The sequence below is a fragment of the Plasmodium chabaudi genome, assembly GCF_900002335.3.
Source record: "Plasmodium chabaudi chabaudi strain AS genome assembly, chromosome: 10".
Lineage (NCBI taxonomy): Eukaryota > Apicomplexa > Aconoidasida > Haemosporida > Plasmodiidae > Plasmodium > Plasmodium chabaudi.
Window position 1 is genome coordinate 68,539 of NC_030110.2, and position 23,503 is coordinate 92,041.

The following is a 23,503-nucleotide window of genomic DNA, read 5'->3' on the forward strand; positions in this document are numbered from 1 at the left end:
AATTTAATAATCATGATAAAACATCATATAAAAAAATAGTGTACCTCTTCAAAAAATCAAAATTCGCTGTATATTGCTTTTGCGTATAGGCATATATACATATTTATGGATAGAGAAAATCAAATAATAAAAAATATATTTGCACTAATATAATAAATTATCAAAATAAAGAAAAAAACAAATTACAGACTAAAATAAAATTTTATTTTTATAAAATAAATTAAATAGATATATTAAATGTTCTTTGGTAAATATATCAATATAATCACTTAAATTTTTGTTTTTGTTTTATTTTATACGCATTATATATGTTTCGTATTACTTCATTGTATTATTATTCTCTTTTCAATTAATTCGTATTTTTTGTGATTTGCCCACAGTTGTATTACTCAAAGCAACGTCTTCCATTTAAAAAATTAATTAATACAAATTTATATTGTGTATGAATTTTTAAACATGAATGCTGCCATATTAGCATTTTTTTTTTTGTTTTTTGGTATCCCCCATTTGTTGTAGTTTCATTATAGTATCAGTTTTCCTTTTATAATATACTTTATAAAAATGACATAGCAATTATTTTTTCAATATTCTTAACTATTAAAATTTTGGTTTTCCATTTTGAAGGAAACCAAGTTTTTGTCTCTTTTTTTTTACTTTTTGTTTACGTGAGATAACCTAGAAATGGACAGAGTTTTGTTAAAATACATTTTTGACGAACTATGTACGAGTTTCAGTAAAAAGGAAATAAACGGAAGCATAAGAAAAAATGCCGATCAAAATAAAAATGAAATTAATTATTGCATAACATTGCAAGAATTATTCGATAATTTGGAAAAAAATAAAAATGTATGCATGGATGTGTATATGAAAAGGGAAGTTCTACAAACTATATATTATTGTAAAGATATATCTATTATGGTCGAAGATGAAAAAAAAAAAACTGGGGGAAAAAATGGCAATGATGGTAATGAAGACTATAATAGCTTCCCTTATGACAAATATAACAACGGATTTAATGTGAATATTCATAAAAATGGCCAAGATACAATAATAAATACCGCTAACAAATATAATTTATACATAAATAATATATACATATATAATAAACATAACTTATTTTATTACGAAAGAATAAAAGAATGTAAAGAAAAAATATTTATCCTGTTATATGTTATTTCAACTAAATATAATGGAAGTATTCAAAGTTCTTTATCCAAACATCTCAATATCGATGTTAAAATGATACACTACCATTTAAAGGTTCTAATCCAATATTCGTTAATAAAAAAAATAAACATTAATATAAATGGAACAGAAACAAATACAAACAATGATAACTGTTCTATGAGTAATTCCGCAAACGGTACAATGATTAAACTAAGTCCCTCTTATATTTTGTATTATAACATATACTTTATATACAATATGCTACCAATATTTGTCAAAAATATTTTATTTTCACAAAATGTTTTGTCAATTAACAAAATAATTATGTACCTTATAAATAAATTTATAATAATACCACAAAAAATATTATCCTTGATTTTTTTTAAACTACTAATTGTATATAATCCGTATTATTTCATGCGAATAAGAAAAGCCTTAAAGATTTTTAATTCCATTTTATCCAATTTAATTAATAGTAATCAAATTATAATGTGTAAAATTAAAATACAATCAAACTATGAAATTTGTTATCTGAATTATAAAAATAAAGAAAAAATAAGCTACGATCGCATAATTAACTTTTTGTTATCTTTTTATTACAATTATGACTATGTCATCAATTTTATTGATAAGTCGTGCTATTTAATGTGTGAAGATTATGTTAATAATGAAATTCCTATAAAATCTTCGTTTATGAACAATTACTTTATTCATAAAAAATATAAGCAAAATTTAACCCAACAACTTTCAATGTATATGGAACCAAGTGGACAAGGACACATCAACACTGAAATTCTACAAAATGAAATAGAGTATAATCAACACAGGGAAAATGGGCCAATCAATTCAAATAAATCAGAATTAAATAAACAAGTTAATATTTCTATCAATGAGTTTAAAAATCATGTACACTTAAATATGGATGACAAATTTATTGATTCAGATTTATATTCTAGTTCACAAAATGATAATTCTGCTTATAGCTTATCAGATTTTTCCCCCGTTTTGGAAAATAATCAAATTGAAACAACTTTAGAAAAAAAAACAAATTTCAATATTAAATATACTCATGAAAGAAATTCACAAGTTTCATATTCCGAATCCCCCACACATTCTAGCATTGATAGTGACAATGGAAGCGACAACATTAGTCAACGCGGAAATAGCCGAAGCATACGTTCTAGTAATTTATCACTTTATGATGAAATGAAATATATAATAATAAGCAAAGGTATTAGTGGAATAACGGCAAAAGAAATCTCTCAAACCATACTCCTCTCCATTAAAAAAACCAATACATTTTTAAATAAGCTAGTAAAAAATAAAGAGGTTGTTAAAATACCTGAACGAAAAGATAAAAGTTTTATGTACCGATTTGTGGATAATAATATATATCAATATATACAGAACAAAAAAAAATATTATACAAATGTTGAGAAGGAAACTGAAGCAATCGTAAGTTATGATAACAAAAATAAGAATATTAATGAGTGCACTGTTAATATGAAAAAAAAAAAAAATCTTCAAAATAATGAGGAATCTTTAATATCCTTTAAAGCTAATAGTAACCAACAGTATTCAAACGAAATAATGGCAGAATATCCGGCCAAAATAAAAACAGAGCAACAAAACAATTCTATAACAAATCAAAATATTTTTCATTATATCAAAATTAACAATTTAAACGAATCGTTAAATATACTAAATTATACTAATACAATAAACAAGATAGATAAAAACATTTTGGAATATGTAATACCCAAATATGATGATTCAATTAATAATTTCTCAAATTATAAAGATTTTTTTAATAATTATGTAAATAAAATCAAGCAATTTGAGTGCAAATACGATTTATTTACATGTAGTTTTCACCTTTTTTATTATGTCAAAAATATTTTACAAAAAAAACAAACAAGCAAGAAAAATAATGACAATACCAATTTATATACACATACCGATAACAATATTGGGATAGACGAAAATGTTCATCAATTTAATGAGAGTAATATTAGTGAACATTTTGAAGAATTTAATATTAATATAAACAATTTAGATGTTTCTAAAACAAGTATTGATTTTATAAAACATTTTATGGAAGATACTACTAAACTAAAAAGTAATTTATTTATTAAACGTTTGTTTATTTTTACACATTTTTTGTTATGCTCTAAAGTTACTACATTTCGATGTGTGCAAGATTTATTTACTATTTTGGAAAATAATGGGAAATTAATAGATCGGAAATCAGTTGAAAGGCTATTTAATTATTCAACAAAAATAAACGCATTTTTTAAAAAATGTATGCTTCAAAATAGTAAAAATGTTAAATATTATTTTTATGATTCTAACATATTGACTGAAAAACAATCTATTGAACTTCATTCTAAGATTCAACAAGAGTATGCACATTATTTTTACAAGCAGTCACCATCTATCAAACATAATGATAAACTACAGACAAATTGTTCCATCAACTTACAAAATCGAACAAATTATACTAACTTAGATTCTAAAAATAAAGATATTTCAAATAATTTTAATCCTAATTGTGAAATTATTGCTGATAATGCATCAATTTCACAAATATCTCCATCATCATACCCAAATAATTATAATACCTTTCTCAAATTAGGAGAAAATGATTGTTTCCAAAACATTGATGCTTCAAATGCTTATAACATGAGCCCCAGAATATACGATACAAATATCCTGTTAAACAGTTACTCCATTACAAATATATCATTGAATGATAAGAATAATAACAATAAAAGATCGATTAATAACACAGAAAATCATCCCTCTATTATTTTTGATCATAATAAAAAACACTTACATATAGATAGCTTGCTCACCAACGATAATGCAAGTGTTGATACCACCAATTTTTACACAAAAAAACGAAAAACAGAACAAGATCAACAAATAAATATAAAAAACATATACTATAAAAATAATATTACAGAAAACATTCCTGATAGTTCAAACAATAAAAATAATGTACTATATATCGATGTATTTAACGAATCCGCTTTCGCTTGTAATGAAAATAAATTTATCACACCCGAAAATAAAAAAAAACATACTTTCAAAAATTTAAAAATGCTACAACAATCAAGCAATATAAGCTATTTCTATGGATACATCTTCTCAAAAATGGAAAGATATAAATATTTCCACAAGTGCTTGATAAGGATAATGAAAAGAAAGATGAAACGAAAAAGGAATAATAGAATTTTGAAGCAATATAATTCCAATCCCATCTTTTCGAAAACTCAACACGAGCATGATGGAGTTGCCACGTGCCAAAATAAAATGAAAAAACGAAAAATATCTTTCACATTTGCAAATATAAAAGGGAAAAATAAAAAAAAACACAACAAACAAAGCAATGCTAACTCTTTAAAAATAAAAGATATACTAAAAAATATGTACCTAGACGAATACTTAAAAATAATTAGTGTTAGGTGTAAATTAAACTATATCGAAAATTATTTACTAAAGAAAAAAAAAAAAAAAATTAAATTAAAAGAACTGCCTCCAATGTTATTTGAATATTTAACATCATATTCTCAACTACATTCTGATAAAAATAATCTTATCAGAAATTTTATACTTAATAAAAGTCAAAATATGTATATACATGAAAATAAACCATTACAGAGTTATTATGATCATGACTCCATACAAATAGAAGATACAAAAACAAATCGACTTTCTTCCTATTCAAACCAACGTGAAGAAAATGAATTAAAAAAAAAAAAAGATACTACCTTTTCACCCTTGACACAAACCGATCAACTATGTCAACATGATATTGACGTAATAAAAAACAATGATAAAATTTCTATATTTATCTTCTTATATAGAAAATTAAAATTTTTATATAACATGAAATCAATTGATCTTAGATTTGGAAATGACCAAGAAAGTATTAATTCGACAATTGTCAATATTGATGATGATAATACAACTCACACTCTTACTTGGAACACAAAAAAGTCCCTTTTTAATAATAGTAGGAACACTGATTTAAATATATCAATTGTTGATCTGAAAAAGAAAAAATTTAATATTTATATTAAAAAATATGTCACAATAAATTTATTCTCTTCTATAAAACCAAAGAAAACCAACCAAAAAAAAATTTACAACATGATGCGATATAACCACTTCGAGGAATACTACTACAGCATATACGTAAGTCATCAAATTATTTTATTTACACATTAAAAAAACGAAAAATCATGATGTATTATCGTTACACTGCTTATATAACCACATTACTAATAATTTATACTACATCACATTTACATAACATTGCATACATTTCATGCTTCATGATTTGCATTGTTTATTTTTATCTATTTTTCATTTTATTTTTTATTTTTATTCCTCAGTTGTTAATCGAACAGTTCAAGAAGCACTTTCTTGAAAACATTCCTGACGAGTCTTCACGGAAAAAAGTTAAACTATCAGATATACCAAAGTTCCTAAAAATTAAGAACAAGAACTTGAAATTCCTACTTTCTCACAACTCATACACAAATCAGTTATTATTAACAAGAAAAGTAAGGAAGCTTTTTATAAATTTAATTAAAAAAGTGAAAAGAAAAGAAACAAGAAAAAAAACAAACGTTCAAAAACATAAGCTAATGGAAGAATTAATTATATACAAAGAATACAACCTTTTATATAATATATATAATATATCAAAAACAAATATTGAAAAATATTTTTTTATTTTTTATGATTTATATAATAACATTTCAACTAAAAATAATTATAATTTTCCAAATATCCTCGAAAAAGATGACAACAATAATAATACCGCCCTATCTTATTCTTGTCCCTTTTGTAAAGATGTATATTTTTTTAAAAGTGATTTATTAACTCATATTTCAAATGTTCATAATACAAATAAAAAATGTTCTGATATCATTTCGTTAATGTCCAATACTAAGCATACTATGCATAAAACCCTGAGTGATATTTTAAAAATAAAAAATATAATAAGCAATTCTTCACCAGCATATGGGCAAACTATGCGAATATATAGAGATAATAACACGAATCCAGTGGATGAAAAAGTAGATCAAGCATCATTATCTTTCTCTAGTAATTGTATAACTAAAAGAAACGAATTACTATTTCATAATAATACATCATCAGATAAATTCAGTCAAAACACAAAAGAAACTAAAAAACATGAGCAACCGTTTCAATATGAACACAATAATGATCCTGATGTATTACAAGTACAAAATATAGAGTTAAAAAAACAAACAAAAAAGCAAATAAATATCATAGATCAACTTAATACAAATAAACTATTTTCCAGAAACACACATTCCAGTGTAAAAATCAAATATTCATTACGAACAGTATATCTTTATTTTGTCACGATATTTATTCAGCTTTACATATCTAGAATTAATTTGGAAAAATGTACCAACCACAAAAAAAGTATAGGCGATAACAAAGGGGAAAATGAACAAAAGGCTTTATCCCATCAAAAATTATGTAAAAATAGCAAGAATTTGTTACCAAAACGGAAGCGAAACAATTTAAATTCCTTACCAAATAAAATTAAATTAATATCCAACAAATTAAATACATTTCGATTAATTTACTACTTAAAAAACAAAACTAATAGCATACCATACAAGAAAAATGTATGGAACAAGGCCAACAAAGTTATGATAGGGAAATTTAAATACGCTGTATGCAAATATATTCAGAATAAACTATTTTATTATTTTAAAAAAAATATTGTTAATTATTTTTTTATATTATTAAATGAAAATTTAACCAGATGTATATTAAACTATTTCCCAACATATATATACAACTGCACATATACAAATATAAATTATTACTTTGATAAGTGTATAAAAAATATTTATGATTTTAATTTTATATCTCTTATAAATTTAATGAAATTATTTATTATCAATTATGGTAGCAATTTTATATTGTACAAAGAGATAATCAAACCGCTATTTTATCAAAAATTACGAAATATACAAAACGGAATCAAATATTTAAAAAAAAATATGTACGTTGTCGATACTAGCTATGTTTTGTCTAATTATATAGCTAATGATATAGTTTGTGATAATATATATTCAAACCTTATTTACAAATCCATTTTTTATAAAAAAAAACTTTCACTTTTTACAAAAAAAAAATCATTTGACAATGTTATAGATATTATTTACTCATTTGGTAGTTGCTACTTTTCAAAAATATTAGAATATGCACATTCAGAAAATTATCAAAATCAATCCCTTACGTTAAATTGTCAAATTGATCAATTACTACTGCACATAGATAATGTATACAGCCAAGAGCAAAATATAAATTATATTCCTAATAACCATGAAAATTATATATCCCAAAATTTTCATCTTGACGATTATATAGCATCAACAAATTTAAATAAAACCTCAAATTATAATCAATTGAATAATTCCTATGAAGAAGAAGTTAATCATATCAATAATACTAACCCAAAAAATTTTACTTATAAATATAATGACGATAATTTTTCTAATGACCAAACTAATGCATTTAACATTTTCAGCGATGAAAATTTCGATGCAAATGAAAGTACATGCAATGAGTCTAAAAAATACTATTTCAGTAAAAAATTAACTATTTTTGATTTAAATTTTTATGTACACAAATTTTTAAAAGGTGACATCACTTTATATGCATGTAATAAGTATACAATATCAGACGATATACATAGCGATGAAAAAAAAAATTCCTCCACCAAATTTAATAACCAAAATAAATATTATACTCCTGATATAGATGCTAAACAAAATGAAGATGTGAATAATACAAAATATAGCAGAGAATTTTTAAAAAATAATAATAATAAAGATAAAAACAAATTTGAGATCGATGAAAATTCTCTAAGCTTTAATTCTTCAAATGATGACAACTTAGATACATTTGATCAACTATCAGATGATTATGAAATTATAAAATTGTTGGAAAATGATAATTATAATAATGAAAAACTATTAGGGGGTATAAATAAACATATAAAACATTTAACTAAACATGTTAGTGAATATTTTCCAAATTATTACATTCTCAACGATTTAAAAAAAAAAATATTAAAAAGACTATCGAATATTTTTTCTGATAACAACAACGATTTTATATCTTACAATTTTCAAAATAAAATTTGCCACAATTTTTATTATGACCCAAATTATATAAATAACAATTTTTTTAATTATTTTAAAAAATATTGCATATATATTTATCAAAACTATAACAATCCTATTCGATCCAAAAAGTGGAAAGACTTCAAAAATTACACATTATTAACTAGTAGCACAAATAATTTTAATTTTAGCGATCTTTTTAACAAATTTATAGAAAAAAATGATTTCCCCAATTCAATAGTTTATAACAAAAATAAACTACTTATTTATAATATCAGCAAAAAAACATTTATAGATTTTGATATATATCCTCAAAATATTCATTTATATAATATTGCATATATTTCAAATATACAAAAAAATATTGAATCACTTCTAGATATACAAGTATTAAATTTGAAAAATGGAATTTTTTGGCTACAAAGCGAAAAGAATACATCAAAAAAAAAACTCACAAACTTATATAGCCAAGCCATAAATAATAATAGTACAAATGCAAATAAATTGGGCATTAACAAAAAAAAGGTTTTAGAAAAACATAACTGTAGTGTTTCGAATAAATCAGAAAAGGAAATAAAGGATTCACAAGTTTTGAAATCCAATAGAAGAAAACACATAGCAAAATATAAAAGTTTTGTAAGAGAAACACAAATTAAAAAATTCGTAAAAAAAGTTACCATTCGAAATAAAAATAATAGTGATAATACTGGGAACAACAAAAGTGGTATTAGTAATGATAATGCACATAAAGAATCTTTCATATTTGTTGTCCAGTTAATGTATCATGTTTTTTGCATGGACAATATACAAAATAACTATGATGAACATGGAAATTACAAGGCACAAATATATGAAAAAAATAAAGAAATAAAAAATCTGGGGTATAAAATAAACAATATGTACAAATATAAAACTACAAACAATGCTACAATAGAAAATATAAATAAAAATAACTGCATCAGAAAAAATGTATACCAAACAAATGATAATCTTTACGAAAGCAACATCGTAAACAATCATGATATTTCCCATATTAGTGATAATGCCAATGCCCCTAACAATGATACAAAAGAAAAAGAGGATAACTTATTTAATCAAATAATGAGCAAAATGCTATATGTGTTTTTCATAGTTAAACAAAAAAAAAAAAAAGGATGTTTTATTGATAGTTTAAAAAAAAAATATATAAAAAAGTTTATTAATAAGGCGTGCTACAATGAATATTTTAATGTGAAAAAGGAATATAACTTTATCCTTTTTCTTTTAAATAAATTAAATCTTATAAAAATATTTCCATTTATTAATACACATAAGGTATTCTTAGCACAGTATTACAATGGAATTAATATGTGTAAAAGAAAGACCCTATTTTATGAACACAATTTTAAACACCCGTTTTTAAACATGATAAATTATTATTTAAAAAATTTTAAAGTTAAAACACAAAGATATTCAGATGACGAAAAAAAAACATTTAAAAAGTTTATCAAAAAAAATAGAATACTCAGTCAAATGGATATACAGCATGACAATAATAACACCCCACATGAAATTGGTACTGCGAAGAATATAAGTAATTCCATCAATGCAACTAATATGAACTACGAAAATAGTAGCAAAAACAACATAACTGATGAAAACGCAGTGGCTAATCGATATGCTTACAAAAATGTTACCCAAGAAAAAATAATATATAAAAAGAAATATATAAATTATAGCGATTATGTATACATTAACTTCATAAATAACAATACTTTAAAAAAACCCAATTTTATTCCAAGATTAATACTATTATTCAACCTTCAATGCCATATTATAATTCATGATTACTTTTTTATGTACTTATGTGAAAATTATGAACAAATTCAAAAAATCGAAAAATCTATAAATGACAATTGTAATGATAACACAAATATTTTGTACAATACAAGAATAGGAAATAAAATATTACATTGTATGGGAAATAAAAAGTATCCAACTGTCATTAAATATATAAAACGCATTATAAATAACGCTTGCAAATATTTTGAATACAACCTATTGTTGCATATAAACAATAATAAGGGCAATGCTTTACAAAAACAAAATAATAACAACAAATCCAATATTATTTACTATTTCAAGGACAAATACGTAATTGCAAATAGCTTCATATATTTAAATGGTAGTGTAAACATAAAATTTATGTTTTTCTACATCCTGAAGATATTTTTTTATATCAAAAACAACCCGTATTCCTCTATATTCGACGTAATAATAATATTTTCGAAACATATTTTATAACTCATTTATCATTTCTTAATTCAATGACATGTACATGCATTAGTATGTAGAGAATATCGTACATATATACACGCTCATATATACATATATACTTTTTTTTTATAGATATGCAAGACGATTGAAATACTAAACCTTTGCGATTTGAACACACTCCTAAGAGCAATGTGTGATGACGGATTCATTTCATTCAAATTGATGTTCGTAAATAAAAGAAGTGAAATTTATAAGTTGAAAAAAAATTATCAAATAATAAACGACTTTAACGATATAATGAGAAATGCAAGTATAAAAAAAAAAAAAAAATCCCAAATAAAAAAGAAAAGAAAAGCTACAGCCTGTTATTTTTTTGATACAACATCAGAGGACGAGCTTTCTACTGATATTGATACTTTTAAAACAATAAATAAATCCAAAAAAGACAATTTAAAAAATTATAATTTATTTATTGATAGAATACTGTATAAAAAAGTTAAACTTTATTACATTCAGGATGAAAATATAATTTTTAAAAAATATGAAGGAACATTATGGAACTGATACGTGTGTATATATATTTATTTATTTTAACGCATGTATATACATTGTTTTTTTTGTTTTACCCTTTTCAAAATGTTTATCTTACCAAACATTTAAACATATATGCATCCATCCAAGCATTCATTATATATATCTTTATAAATATTTACATTTTTTTTAATTTTTTTATCATTTATTGTTTGTTTTAAAAAAAACCAAAAGACCATACAACGATTTATATTTGCTTCATATATTTTACTTTTTTTTGGTGTTGTATATTTAGTTTTTTTAAAATTGTAACTCCAATATTTCAACAAATGTCTTATATACTGTTAATGTTTAAAGACTTAAACTTTTTGTAATAACATTTGTGGACTTATAAGTCCATACCTATAAACATTTTTAAACCACCAAAGAGGAAAAGGAAAATATTGATTTTATATATTAAAATTTTTTATGCCTATATAACTACGTTAATATATATAATGCGATTTCCTTCTTCACTGCATGATTTTTTCGTTTTACTTTTTGTAACTAATTATTTTTTTTCATCTCATTAATTTATTATTTTTCCTTTTTACCTATTTTTAATAAACAAATTTTTTGTAAATATTTTTAATTTTTAACATTTTAAGAAAATATAAATTTTTGCCTTCATAAGAGATAAATATAAAAATTATAATTAATTGCGTCAGTCGAATTGTGAAGAGCCGCTATGCCATATATGCTATGTAACAAAAAATACTGTGCGGCTATTTGTATGCATATATACATATGTATTATTGTTTTACGTGAAACGAATATATATATACATATATATTTACAAAAAAAGAAGTGAAAAAAACTATACACACAAAAGGGGAAAAGAAAAGCAGATTATCAATAAAACCCTTCTATAGTATATAAATAAACTCATAATAAAAGGAAAGCTGGAATATACTATTTTAAAGGAGAATAAAAAATTGACTAGCTAAAGTTATACATAAGTTATGCTTTGGAAAATAAATTAAGCCACATAATGAAATAAAAACAATAACAAAATAAAGGTCAGCGATATAAAATTAAATGAAAAAATAAACCAGAAAAACATATCTCCTCAATAATAACAATAATAAATTACGCAAGGTAAACTGCCTAAAATGCACTTAAAATATACTTAGCACAAATTTGTACTATATATGCAGTATATACATGTAAATACATTCCACCAAGCTAACAAATATAAAAGCGTATTGAGGCATGCTTAAAGGAAGAAACAAAATAAATAACCAATATTGGCAACAACAGTGGTATACGCCTCTTTAAATACCCTTTCTTTATATTTTATAAAGGCCCAACATCACTAAATTTTAAACAAGAATTTTTGAGCACGATATATGTATCCCTTTTCACAAAATGTAAAACAAAATGAATATATCATATCACAACATTATTGATCTATTTAACATAAAAAACTACGAGTATTATGAAAAGTACTACAACTATGAAGAGGCCAAAAGAAACCACACAGCATTTGTCAATAATGGAAATATATGTTATTGCAATGCTTCGCTACAACTAATTTTGTCAATTAAACCTCTTTGCATATATATAATAAAAAATTTCGACAAATTTTACCTAAAGACTCAATCTAAATATAAAGGAGATATAATTAAAACAGTGTATGAACTGATTCACGAGACTTATAATATTGGAGAAACAAAGCATAATAATATATTATGTACAAATAAGCATATAAATTTACTTAAAAAAATTAACAAATATAATTTACACTTGGATATTTTTTCACAAAATGATGCCCATGAATTTATGCTACTATTACTAAATTATATTAACATAGAATGTAATAGATATACAGATAATGAAAAAAATGTGGAAATAATATTGGACGAAAACGATGGCAAAGAACTGGCAGGTGATAAATACTGGGTAAAATATCTATATAAAGAAAATAGTATAATAACGGATTTGCTAGGATTTCAAAATATTTCTACTATTACATGTTTTAATTGTGATCATACACGATATAGTTTTGAATTTTGCTTGGATTTGGGATTAGAATTTCCTGATGAAAATATAAAAAGTACTACACTTATAGAATTGCTTAAAAATAACATAAATAAAAGTGATGATATTTGCTCCTTAGATTGTAATAATTGTAAACTAAAAAAAACTAGCCGAATCAAAAAAGGGATATATAGAATGCCTAATTTATATATGATAATATATATAAAAAGATTTAAATGGGTATATTACCAAAGTAATAACGGTTATAATAATAAAGTTAAAAAAATAGATACAATTGTATTACTACCACAAGATGGTATCGTCGATTTTACAAATTTTATACAACTTTCTAACCATAACTCTTTATATAATGCTAAATATATTATTGAAAGTATTATATGTCATAGTGGAAATAGTTATAATGGCCATTACACATCTATAGTTAAGCATTACGATGGATTTTACAAATGCAACGACGATAAAATATATAAGTTAGATACACCATACGATCATAACAATATCAGTGATATATATTTGCTTTTGCTAAGGAGATTATCCTAGACATTTGGAAACATTTATATATGATTTAGTAAATGTGATAAAATATTATCATGGAAATGGAACTATATTGACATACCCCATTACACAAATTTTACATAAATTGTACAAATACAAGAATCACACAAAGGAATATTTAATTACAACCCATAATAAGGATTATCATTTCAATATAATATCTCTATATATAAGACAAATACTTATGCAATTTGTATTAGTGGATTAATTTTTCAATTATATCTCCGCATTTAAGGTTATTTCATTCATATTATGCATCCATATATATCCAATTGCCAAAGTAGGAACATCAAACACAATAAAGAAATACCCATTCCTCTGAATCTTAATAAATAAATCATCATAATTTCATAGAATAATTTAAAAAAGTTGGAAAAAATGGTTCAGGTTCACAATTTTGTATATATTCATATAGAAGGAAGCGATGCTTTTGCCTTTTTTTCGCTTAAATGCAAAATTTGTATGAAACTTTAAAGAAAATAGCCACATAAAAAATCAATATCTCGCATTTGAATCAGCATTAATTATATATTTCCAGCCCTTTGGACTTATATTAATATATTTTAGCTTTCATCTTATTAATACACAAATACTTAGTTACTGCACACTTATATATATATATATATGTATGGATTTTTACTCTAAAAAATTACACATTGTTAATCTAATTATATATACATATCATAACCTATGTATTTTATTCTTTTTTCGTTTTTCCTTTTTTAATTAACTAATTAATTTATACTATTTTCGAAAAATATACATACTCTCTTTCCTATCATGCAAAACAAGCAGGAATAATAAAGAGTTAAAAGTTGGATATGTTTTTAGTAATATTTAATTTTCTTTTGTGTATTAAAAAAGGGTGCATGTATTTCTATACACACATATTTAATAGATATGCGAGTATGTATAGATAAACCCAGGCATAAGGTGTACCGAGTAGAGATACATATTCCTTGTTAAGGCGTATTATAAACACTGAAAAAATGTTTATATATTTTTTGCGGTATTTATTCATTATAATTATTACACATCCGAAAATAATAATTTTACTCTATTTTTATTAATTATATTATTCACAATTTTTTATAAGCAGATACTGAATATAAATTTATGTAATTATAAATTTATATCAATAGACATCGTCAAAATATAACATATTCTAAATGTTTTGATATAGTATATAATTCTGAATATTACAAGCTCTATAAATATATAATATGTATTTTCGTCTGCATTTCATAAACTTTATTAGTTCGCTTATTCATTATATTTCATTCTATATGCATTAAAATTTAAAAAGAACTTAAAAATATTTTTTTTTTACTTAACCTGATTATGTATATTTATTTATTAACAATCTCTCGTTGTATTTCCTCTTTTTGTTCATAACCATTTAAATTAATATTTTTTGCAAGTACATATTAATTACTAGAAAAAAGATTAATAAAATTGGACATTGCATAGAATCCATCTCGATGCACTTTATCATCAGTAACAATAAACGGCATGTCGAAAAAAAAAGAGCACCTGCAATTTATCACAAAAATGAAATTAAAAAAAGGAAACATAAAGAGGAAGAAGTATATATTGCTGAAAAACAAGAAAACCAAGGGTCTCTATATATCAACCTCGGAAATGTAAAAAACCAATCATCTACTTTCAATAGCAAACTAACAGAAAAAAGTAACCATAAGCGTATGAACTCGATAACCAAACCTAAAACTAGAAGTAAAAAAAGAAATAAAAAAAATATATTACTTAAAAATTCTCAAAATTCAGTACCCCCAAATAATAATGAAATCAAAGAGAATGCAAACGATAATAGTGAAAACATAGATTTGATCAATTTCAGTGAACATAATAATGAATTATGCACAATAAAACGTTACAAAGATCGAAAAAAGTCAATTGATATAATGACTCATATAAATAGTACCCATAGTAATTCATATGAGGATAGTAGCATTGAAGATGATATCACAATAACTGATGTAAGCATGACCACAGATTTTGGGTATAATATGGATAGACAATTTTTAAACATTTTTGAACACCTTAATTGTACAAAGAAACAATTTTTATTCGAAAATTACGAAATTATTAAAAGTTTAGATATATATAAAAATTTAGTATCATACGAAATTTTTAAAAAGTATAGTAACAAAATTTTTAACGATATGCGTAATATTAATGATATAACGAATTGTTCTTATCTTAGCTTTGAGAAAAATAATATAATATTTGAAAAAAATAAAAATGGAAAAAAAAACTCATTTACATATTGTGATGTAAACTCACATTTAAAAAAAAAGATAAAAAGCCGAATAAAAAAAAACTGGTCTCGAAAGGTTCTAATATACTTTCCTTTTTATAGAAAACGCATATTTGTAGAAGCTATTTTGGAACATTTTGAAATCGGAAAAAAAGGAAATCAAAAAAATAAGGGAAACGAAGGTGAAGAAAGTGAAAATAATGAGGAAGAAAACTGTAAAAAAGACGAAGACTTAAAAACACAATGCTACAATATCATCAAGCGAATCAAAAAACATAAGTGTTTCAGAAACACCACTCAGTGTAAAAATAAAAAAATTAGTGAATCATTATTAATCAGTAACTATTTTTGTGAAAAACTATTGGGTAATACAAATTTCACAAAAATAGAATTGGACTACTATGAATTTGAATTCTTTTCCATTTTCTTTTTAACATACTTTAGATATACTTTATATTTAGCAGGCTTTATGAATTCATTTTTTCTCTACCATTCCAATGAAATATATTTTCATATTTTTGTTCTCAACAGGTATCATTATTTTATTGATAAGTTTTATGAACAATATACCAATATGCCTTTTACTGAACAAGAAAAGGCACAAATTATAATTGCCTATAAAAAGTCAATTATTTTAATATTAGATTACCTAGATGCACTATATCCTCTTTTTATACTATTGTACAAAGTCGTTAAACGAATTAAACGAAAGGTTGATATGATTTTGAATATAAATCATGCAGAATCCGTTGTTAGTAACAAAATAGAAATGATTACCACTAAAAACATAAGTCTAAAAACAACTCCACTCTCGCATCAAAACAAGCAAAATAGCGGAAACTCAAATATTGATAACAATTTTATTGGTATTTTTAGCGAAATAAAAAAGATAAACAAAAAAAAACGAAAAATATTCAAAAATTATTATGACAAATTTATTTTGATGATCATGAATAGTTTGGACAGCTACTGGATTGTTGATTTTGGAAACAAACAAGAAATAAAAAATACCAAGACCAGACGTAATAGTAATAGCTGTGAAATAAACACAAATGATAATAACATGCACATAAATAAATGTATTGAGCAAACTATTTTGAACATGAAAAATAATATGTTCATTAAATATATAATATATTCAATAGTTTTAAAATTAATTAGTATAATGTCAAAATTAGAAAATTCAAAATATACCGAAGAAATAAAAATTTGTAAAATTAATATTCTTCCAATTTCTACATTATTAACCTTCAAATCTTTTAAAAATATGAAAAAGAAAGATAAATGGGTTTTACTTTTAAAACAAAACTATTTTTATATTGAAAAAAGCTTATACTTCTTTAAAGAATTACATGAAAAAAAAATCATATATTATCAAATACAAAATATGTTTAGATATATTTTAACACTTAAAATCAACATTGTCTATAATACATTTATCCAGTATTTTTATTGGAGCGATATTCTCAATAACAATACGATATACACCATTTATAAGTATGTATACTATGTAGAAAATTCTACAGCAAAAACAAGAATCTCTGATACACATACTCATGCTCATTTACAGAATAATCGACTTCCTAAATACTTTATAATTATTCCTTTTTCATATAAAGGACTCGTATATAAACTAAAATTTGATATAAGATTCCATGGATTTGTTTACTCATTATACAACTGCTTAAAATTTATATTTTTAGAAAAATCCAACCTCGAATTAATCGAGAAAAATTCTAAAATTGAGAATGAACTCATGCCATTATTTAATAATGTTATTAATTCATTAAGTTTTGAAAAATATAAAAATATACAAAACCCTATAAAAAATCTGATAATAAATTCCTTTTTTCATTTTGAAAATAATATTTTAAAAAATATATTATACAATACTATAACTAAAATAAACCATATGCGTTATAGAGGTCATTTACGCACACTTACATCGTTTGCATTAGCATATCAAACAAAATTAAACCAAGCATTCTATGAACTATTAGCGAATGAAAAGGATCATCGGATAGAAAAAATTGATAAAGTTTATATATACAAAGAAATTAAACAGCGAATTGAATATGCGAACAAAATGAATACAACTACAAGGGCATATACTTAAGCGGTATAGTCTCATACTCAATATCCATATGAATATTCACATATATTTTCCCACCTTTATGTACATATAATAAACATATTTTTTTTTAAAAAACAATTAGCGTTTTTGATGCATTTTGTATAATTGATAAATCTTACGTTGATGTTTCTTCTATCATTAATGATAAGAAGATTAGCGAATCCTCGCCCACTTTATTCCAATTAAATAAAATAACTCATTTAATAGCTTATATTTTTTGAATTAAATATATTTGTTTATATTCATATTAAATGTGTACATAAAAATATGAATAGCTAAAAAAATGAAATTAAATAAAATAAATTGAAAATAACGAGAAAAAATAATATTACAAATTACAGTATCAATATGAGAATGTGAATATTTTAAAATTTCCAACGATACTCACTCATTATTGTATAATATATCCACTAATGTATTTTTAAATATATATAATTTGAATATTCAAAATTATTCTATAACCCCATTGATACCGTATGCTAGACTTAAAATTACTAAAAAAAGGCATAATAAGACAGGGGAAACTACATAATATTGTAGAAATCTGTTTAAAAAAAATATACAAAACATATCGGACCAATATAGCACATATATAAAAAAAATATTAAGTTGCCATTTATACTAATCTCCAACAATTTGCATCTTATTTGTTTTCCTTTCCATTTCATCATTAACATAGTTATGCCATTTTTTTTCCTTTTGAACCTCGTGTGTTCCTCTTTGGTAATTGATTTTTTTTATAATTGCAATTTTTCGAAGATTTTTTTCCGTTATTTCCATTTTCTATGTCATATTCTTCGTGACTGTATCTTCTTTTTCTCTGTTTAACAGTCGAACCATTGTAATATTTATTTGTATTATTGTCATTTTCTATTTTTCTTCTTTTTACATTATTTTTAAATTCATTTATTATATTATACATAGTATCCAATTTCCCCATTAATTTATTATATGTAGGCTTGTCACTTTTTTTAAGTTTATTTAAAAATACATCATTTCCATTTTCCATCAAATTTGTATATATGTTATCATTAGGTATAAACATATTATTTCTTAAAAATTGATATATATTTTCTATACTATTTTTATTTTCATTTTCTTTTGAATAATCATCTTTAATATTATTTTCATAAAAATCTTTATAAACATTAATTTCCTTGTATAATACTTCTTGTATATTCTGTAAATACAAAGATTCTTTATTTTTTGAATTATCATCATAGTTTTGGCATATATCATCACTATTATGAAGTGTTTCAGAATTTATGTTGCCTTCTTGTTTAATTTGTATACCAATATCTCCATTCATACCATTAAAACCTCCTTTATATAACTCCTCGTTGCAATTGTCTCTATTTATTGTATTTTCGTATTTTTTTATTGCCAAATCATTTGAATTACTAGGGGACAAATAAAGTTCATCCTCTTCAATTATAGTATTGAGAGCGACTAAGTTTGACGAAAGATCTACAAACTTATTTTTATCATTATACAAATTTGAGTAATTTGTAGCAGTTGTAAATGAACTAGAAATCATATTACTCGGAAAATTACTATCCCCAGGATCAACTAAAGAAACAGGTTCTATAGTTGTAGCGCTAGTTGTTGCATCTGATTTGTTGCTATTCATTTTAGTCATATTACTATTACTAAGATTAATTTCTTTTACCTCGAAAATTGGAGATTTATCACTTTCGTTACATTTATTTAAGTTTTCAATATTATCTATATTTTTATTGCTCATTTCTTTAACATTTTTTAAATCGTAAAAATTGTTTAGATTCATATTCGTATTATTATCATTGTTGTTTGTGTAATAACTATATCCATCGCAATAAAGACCATTTAAGAGGCCAATACCATTAATGACATTATTATCATAACACTCACATTCTTTATCATCGTCAAATTCTCCTAATTCAGTGTTGTATCTTTTCTCTATACTATTTTTTAGCATTTGGAAAATAATTTTTTCATTTTGTTCTTTAACTTGTTCGTCATTTTTTATATTATCTATAACAATATCATTTTTGATTTCATAAGACTTACTTATATTTAGTAACAAATTGAATACATTTTCTTTTAACATATTTTTTTTATTTAAAAAATTATTAATAATAGTATCAATGTCAGAATTATATATATCCATTTCATTATTGTTTATTTTAGTAAATAAATGGTTAAAAAATTTTATAGTTAAACTTTCGTAAATGCATATAAAATTTAAAACATTGCTTTCTAAATTTTTATTATTTTTTAAACATTCATGATTATTTTCTATATATAATTGCATATCTTTTGATAAGATGCTCTCATTTTTCAATATTGGAATTTGATTTAAATTTATATAACCTTTATAATAATCATCGATTGTTAAATTGCTCTCATTTTCTTCAACAAATTTATATAATATGCATTCGTATTTAAATAATATATTTAAATCATTACAATATATTATATTAAAATAATGATTGATAATCTTTATATACGAACTTTTACTGCAACAAATGCGCATGAAAAAGTTAAGGTTGTTAATCAACTTACTTTTCTTCGTGTTTATGTATTTTGTGTGATCTTTCTTTAGGGTGTCTAAACATTGAAAAACATTAAATAAATAAATTTATTATATAATTAAATTAATCATAAAACAAACACTAACAGATAAAAGACGTATTACACATTATAATAACAAGCTCAAATCATATATGCTTCAAACATATGGAATTACCTTTATTATCCAGCTTGTTATTATTATTCGTGACATTATTTTTATTATTAATACTTGGATTATCATATATTGTATTATCTAAATTATCATAATATTTTCTCTTATTATTTTTATTTGCTTTCTTACGATTTTTTGTATTATTTTGGTTATCTTTTTTCTTATTATGAGCTCCAATATCCTTTTTATTATCTATTGTTGTATTAAAATTATTTATGTTGGAATTACTAACCGTTGTGTTATTAGTATCGGTACTTGTGTTACTATTATTTTTATTACTAACTCCATTTGCACCTACATTATTACCATTCCTTAATAAACTATCCCTCTTCTTTAATATATAATCAATACTCTTTGCTCCATTTCCATATGTGTATTCATATAAAATAGAATCCTTTGCTTTGTTCAAATTGTAGTAGTTTATCACTTTTTCTGGATGTGCATGCATCATACTTTATTCAAACGTTTGTGTATAGGAAAATAATAAAATAGGGATAATAACCAGATAAAATAGTTATATAAAATACTAAATAAAAAGGCAAATAAACGAAACATACAATATTTGCATCGATAAATGCGTGTATCAAATACAAAAAAATTTATAATACATATATTCCAATAAGAATAACAATAAGTATAAAACTATTTTTAATAAATAAAAAGAAACATCAAAAAAGGAAAACGGATACAGTTAAGAAAATAAAAATAGTGGAATACAACCGGAATCCATAAGAGCCAAAAATTGACCTTTTGTGCAATTAAAAAAAATACAAAAAATATATATATTTTTTAACATTATTATGCATAACTATATAATAGTTGCATATATCACTGTATATATTAACGGACACATATATGGGTAGACAGATCAGTCATTTTCATAAAGCATTAACGTTTGATTAATTGATAGAAATAACAGATACGCATAAATATTACTACATCTATGATGAAGATATGTAAAGGTAATAAAATTTTGGTTATATTTATATTTTCCTATTTTTATTAAAAAATTACATAGAGGATAAAAAATAAATGCCCCTCAAAAAGCAAATGTTCAAATATTCATATACTATATACATATATTATGTAGACAATTGAATATATTAACAATATGTATATACATATATTTCTACCTTACACATCTATGTATGAATACATGCTTTAATAATATGCGCATATATACATTTTTACTAATATTCATTAAAAAAATGCGAAAATCGCATCAAGTATTCATATACATATTATATGGATACAATCAAAATATATATAATCATTTATAAACATATAACATTTATACATAAAAAAAGCTAATAAAATAAGGTGGAAAATAAAAGGGCAATAAATTAAGCCATGGGTCATGCTAAAACATTATTTTTGACGGATGATGGACACAATTGAAAAATAGTTTTTTATTTCAAAAAGAATGAAACAAAATAAAAGTTTCAATGTTAATAAAAATAAAGACAAATCGGTAAGCAAATTTGGTAAACTTATCAGCCTGCTTGTGCCAGGACGTTGCTTTTTTTTCTTTTTTTTACATATATATTTTATGTAATAAACAAAAAAAAATATACAGAATGTTTCTTCTCCATTACAAAATTTTTAACTATTTTCACATAGTATGCAGTATCAGTTAACTAATATAAAAGAAAAAGAGGATAAATCAAAAACCGGAAAGGTGAAGTGTAATAATTAAAATAATGAAATAAAAAAAAATAATACACATATATACACGGAATAATCACATTTGGCTAGATACCAAATCTATATTATGATGCGCTACTATTTATCCTACTTTATAAGCATCATAATAAATATTTCATACACATTTATATAGGCACTAATATCATATATTTCTATATATTAAACTTCTTGTAAAATTAATATTTTTATGCATTGTTGCGAAAAGTATAGACTATTTAAGTAAGAAGCATCATGCATAAATGGAGAAAAAATGAATAAAAATTTGGCATAACCAAAATAATTTGATTCATAAAATTTATAAACGGTAACACAAAAAATCGTAATTAAATAATTGTACTGGATAAAAAATGTGTATATGAATATAATAATGTGAGAAAATTAAATAAAATAGTAGGAATTACTTTTCCCTTTTCTTACATATAAGTCTGTAAAATGTGTATAAATTATGTATACTTAACCATTAAAATTTTTTACACTTCTATAGAATATATATATTATATATTTTATAGTATAACTATATGCATACTTAATACAGATATGCACAAGCGCATATATTAATGCACATGCTTTGTAATAAAAATAAGAAAAAAAAACAACAGTTGAAAAAAAACTCAGCAATGTATAATCAAAGGTAAAATCATTAAACCATAGAAAATGCTCGTAAATTTATAAAAAATTAAAAGGTTTCGTTTTTTAATACGAAACAATCATATCAAAAAAATAAAAAAAAAAAATATATATGTATAATTATTTGTAAATCATATTTATAAACACATTTACATGGTACAATTCATATATCTATTCAAGTATTTATATAAATGCTTGTGAAATAAATAATCATTCTGAAATTCTATCACGGAAAAAAATATAATACACTGCATTAACTTACAAAAATAGGTAGACAAAACAATATGTTAATTTTATTAAAA

The 23,503-nt window shown here is 23.1% G+C and overlaps 4 protein-coding genes across 4 annotated transcripts; 3 read left to right on the forward strand and 1 right to left on the reverse strand.

Annotated features, from left to right (window-relative positions):
- Nucleotides 1–681: 681 nt before the first annotated feature.
- Nucleotides 682–11,171, forward strand: PCHAS_1001900 (conserved Plasmodium protein, unknown function; the record flags this gene model as incomplete). The annotated part of the gene is made up of 3 exons (XM_016798240.1): nt 682–5,367; nt 5,568–10,601; nt 10,740–11,171. 3 exons carry the CDS (start codon nt 682–684, stop codon nt 11,169–11,171), a joined length of 10,152 nt encoding a protein of 3,383 aa, XP_016655478.1.
- A 1,386-nt stretch (nt 11,172–12,557) lies between these two features.
- Nucleotides 12,558–13,718, forward strand: PCHAS_1002000 (ubiquitin specific protease, putative; the record flags this gene model as incomplete). Its single annotated transcript, XM_736655.1, has 1 exon — nt 12,558–13,718. One exon carries the CDS (start codon nt 12,558–12,560, stop codon nt 13,716–13,718), a length of 1,161 nt encoding a protein of 386 aa, XP_741748.1.
- A 1,496-nt stretch (nt 13,719–15,214) lies between these two features.
- Nucleotides 15,215–18,127, forward strand: PCHAS_1002100 (conserved Plasmodium protein, unknown function; the record flags this gene model as incomplete). Its single annotated transcript, XM_730289.2, has 1 exon — nt 15,215–18,127. One exon carries the CDS (start codon nt 15,215–15,217, stop codon nt 18,125–18,127), a length of 2,913 nt encoding a protein of 970 aa, XP_735382.2.
- A 697-nt stretch (nt 18,128–18,824) lies between these two features.
- PCHAS_1002200 (conserved Plasmodium protein, unknown function) lies at nt 18,825–21,321 on the reverse strand (the record flags this gene model as incomplete). Its single annotated transcript, XM_016798242.1, has 2 exons — nt 18,825–20,734; nt 20,874–21,321. 2 exons carry the CDS (start codon nt 21,319–21,321, stop codon nt 18,825–18,827), a joined length of 2,358 nt encoding a protein of 785 aa, XP_016655479.1.
- Between the last annotated feature and the right edge of the window lie 2,182 nt (nt 21,322–23,503).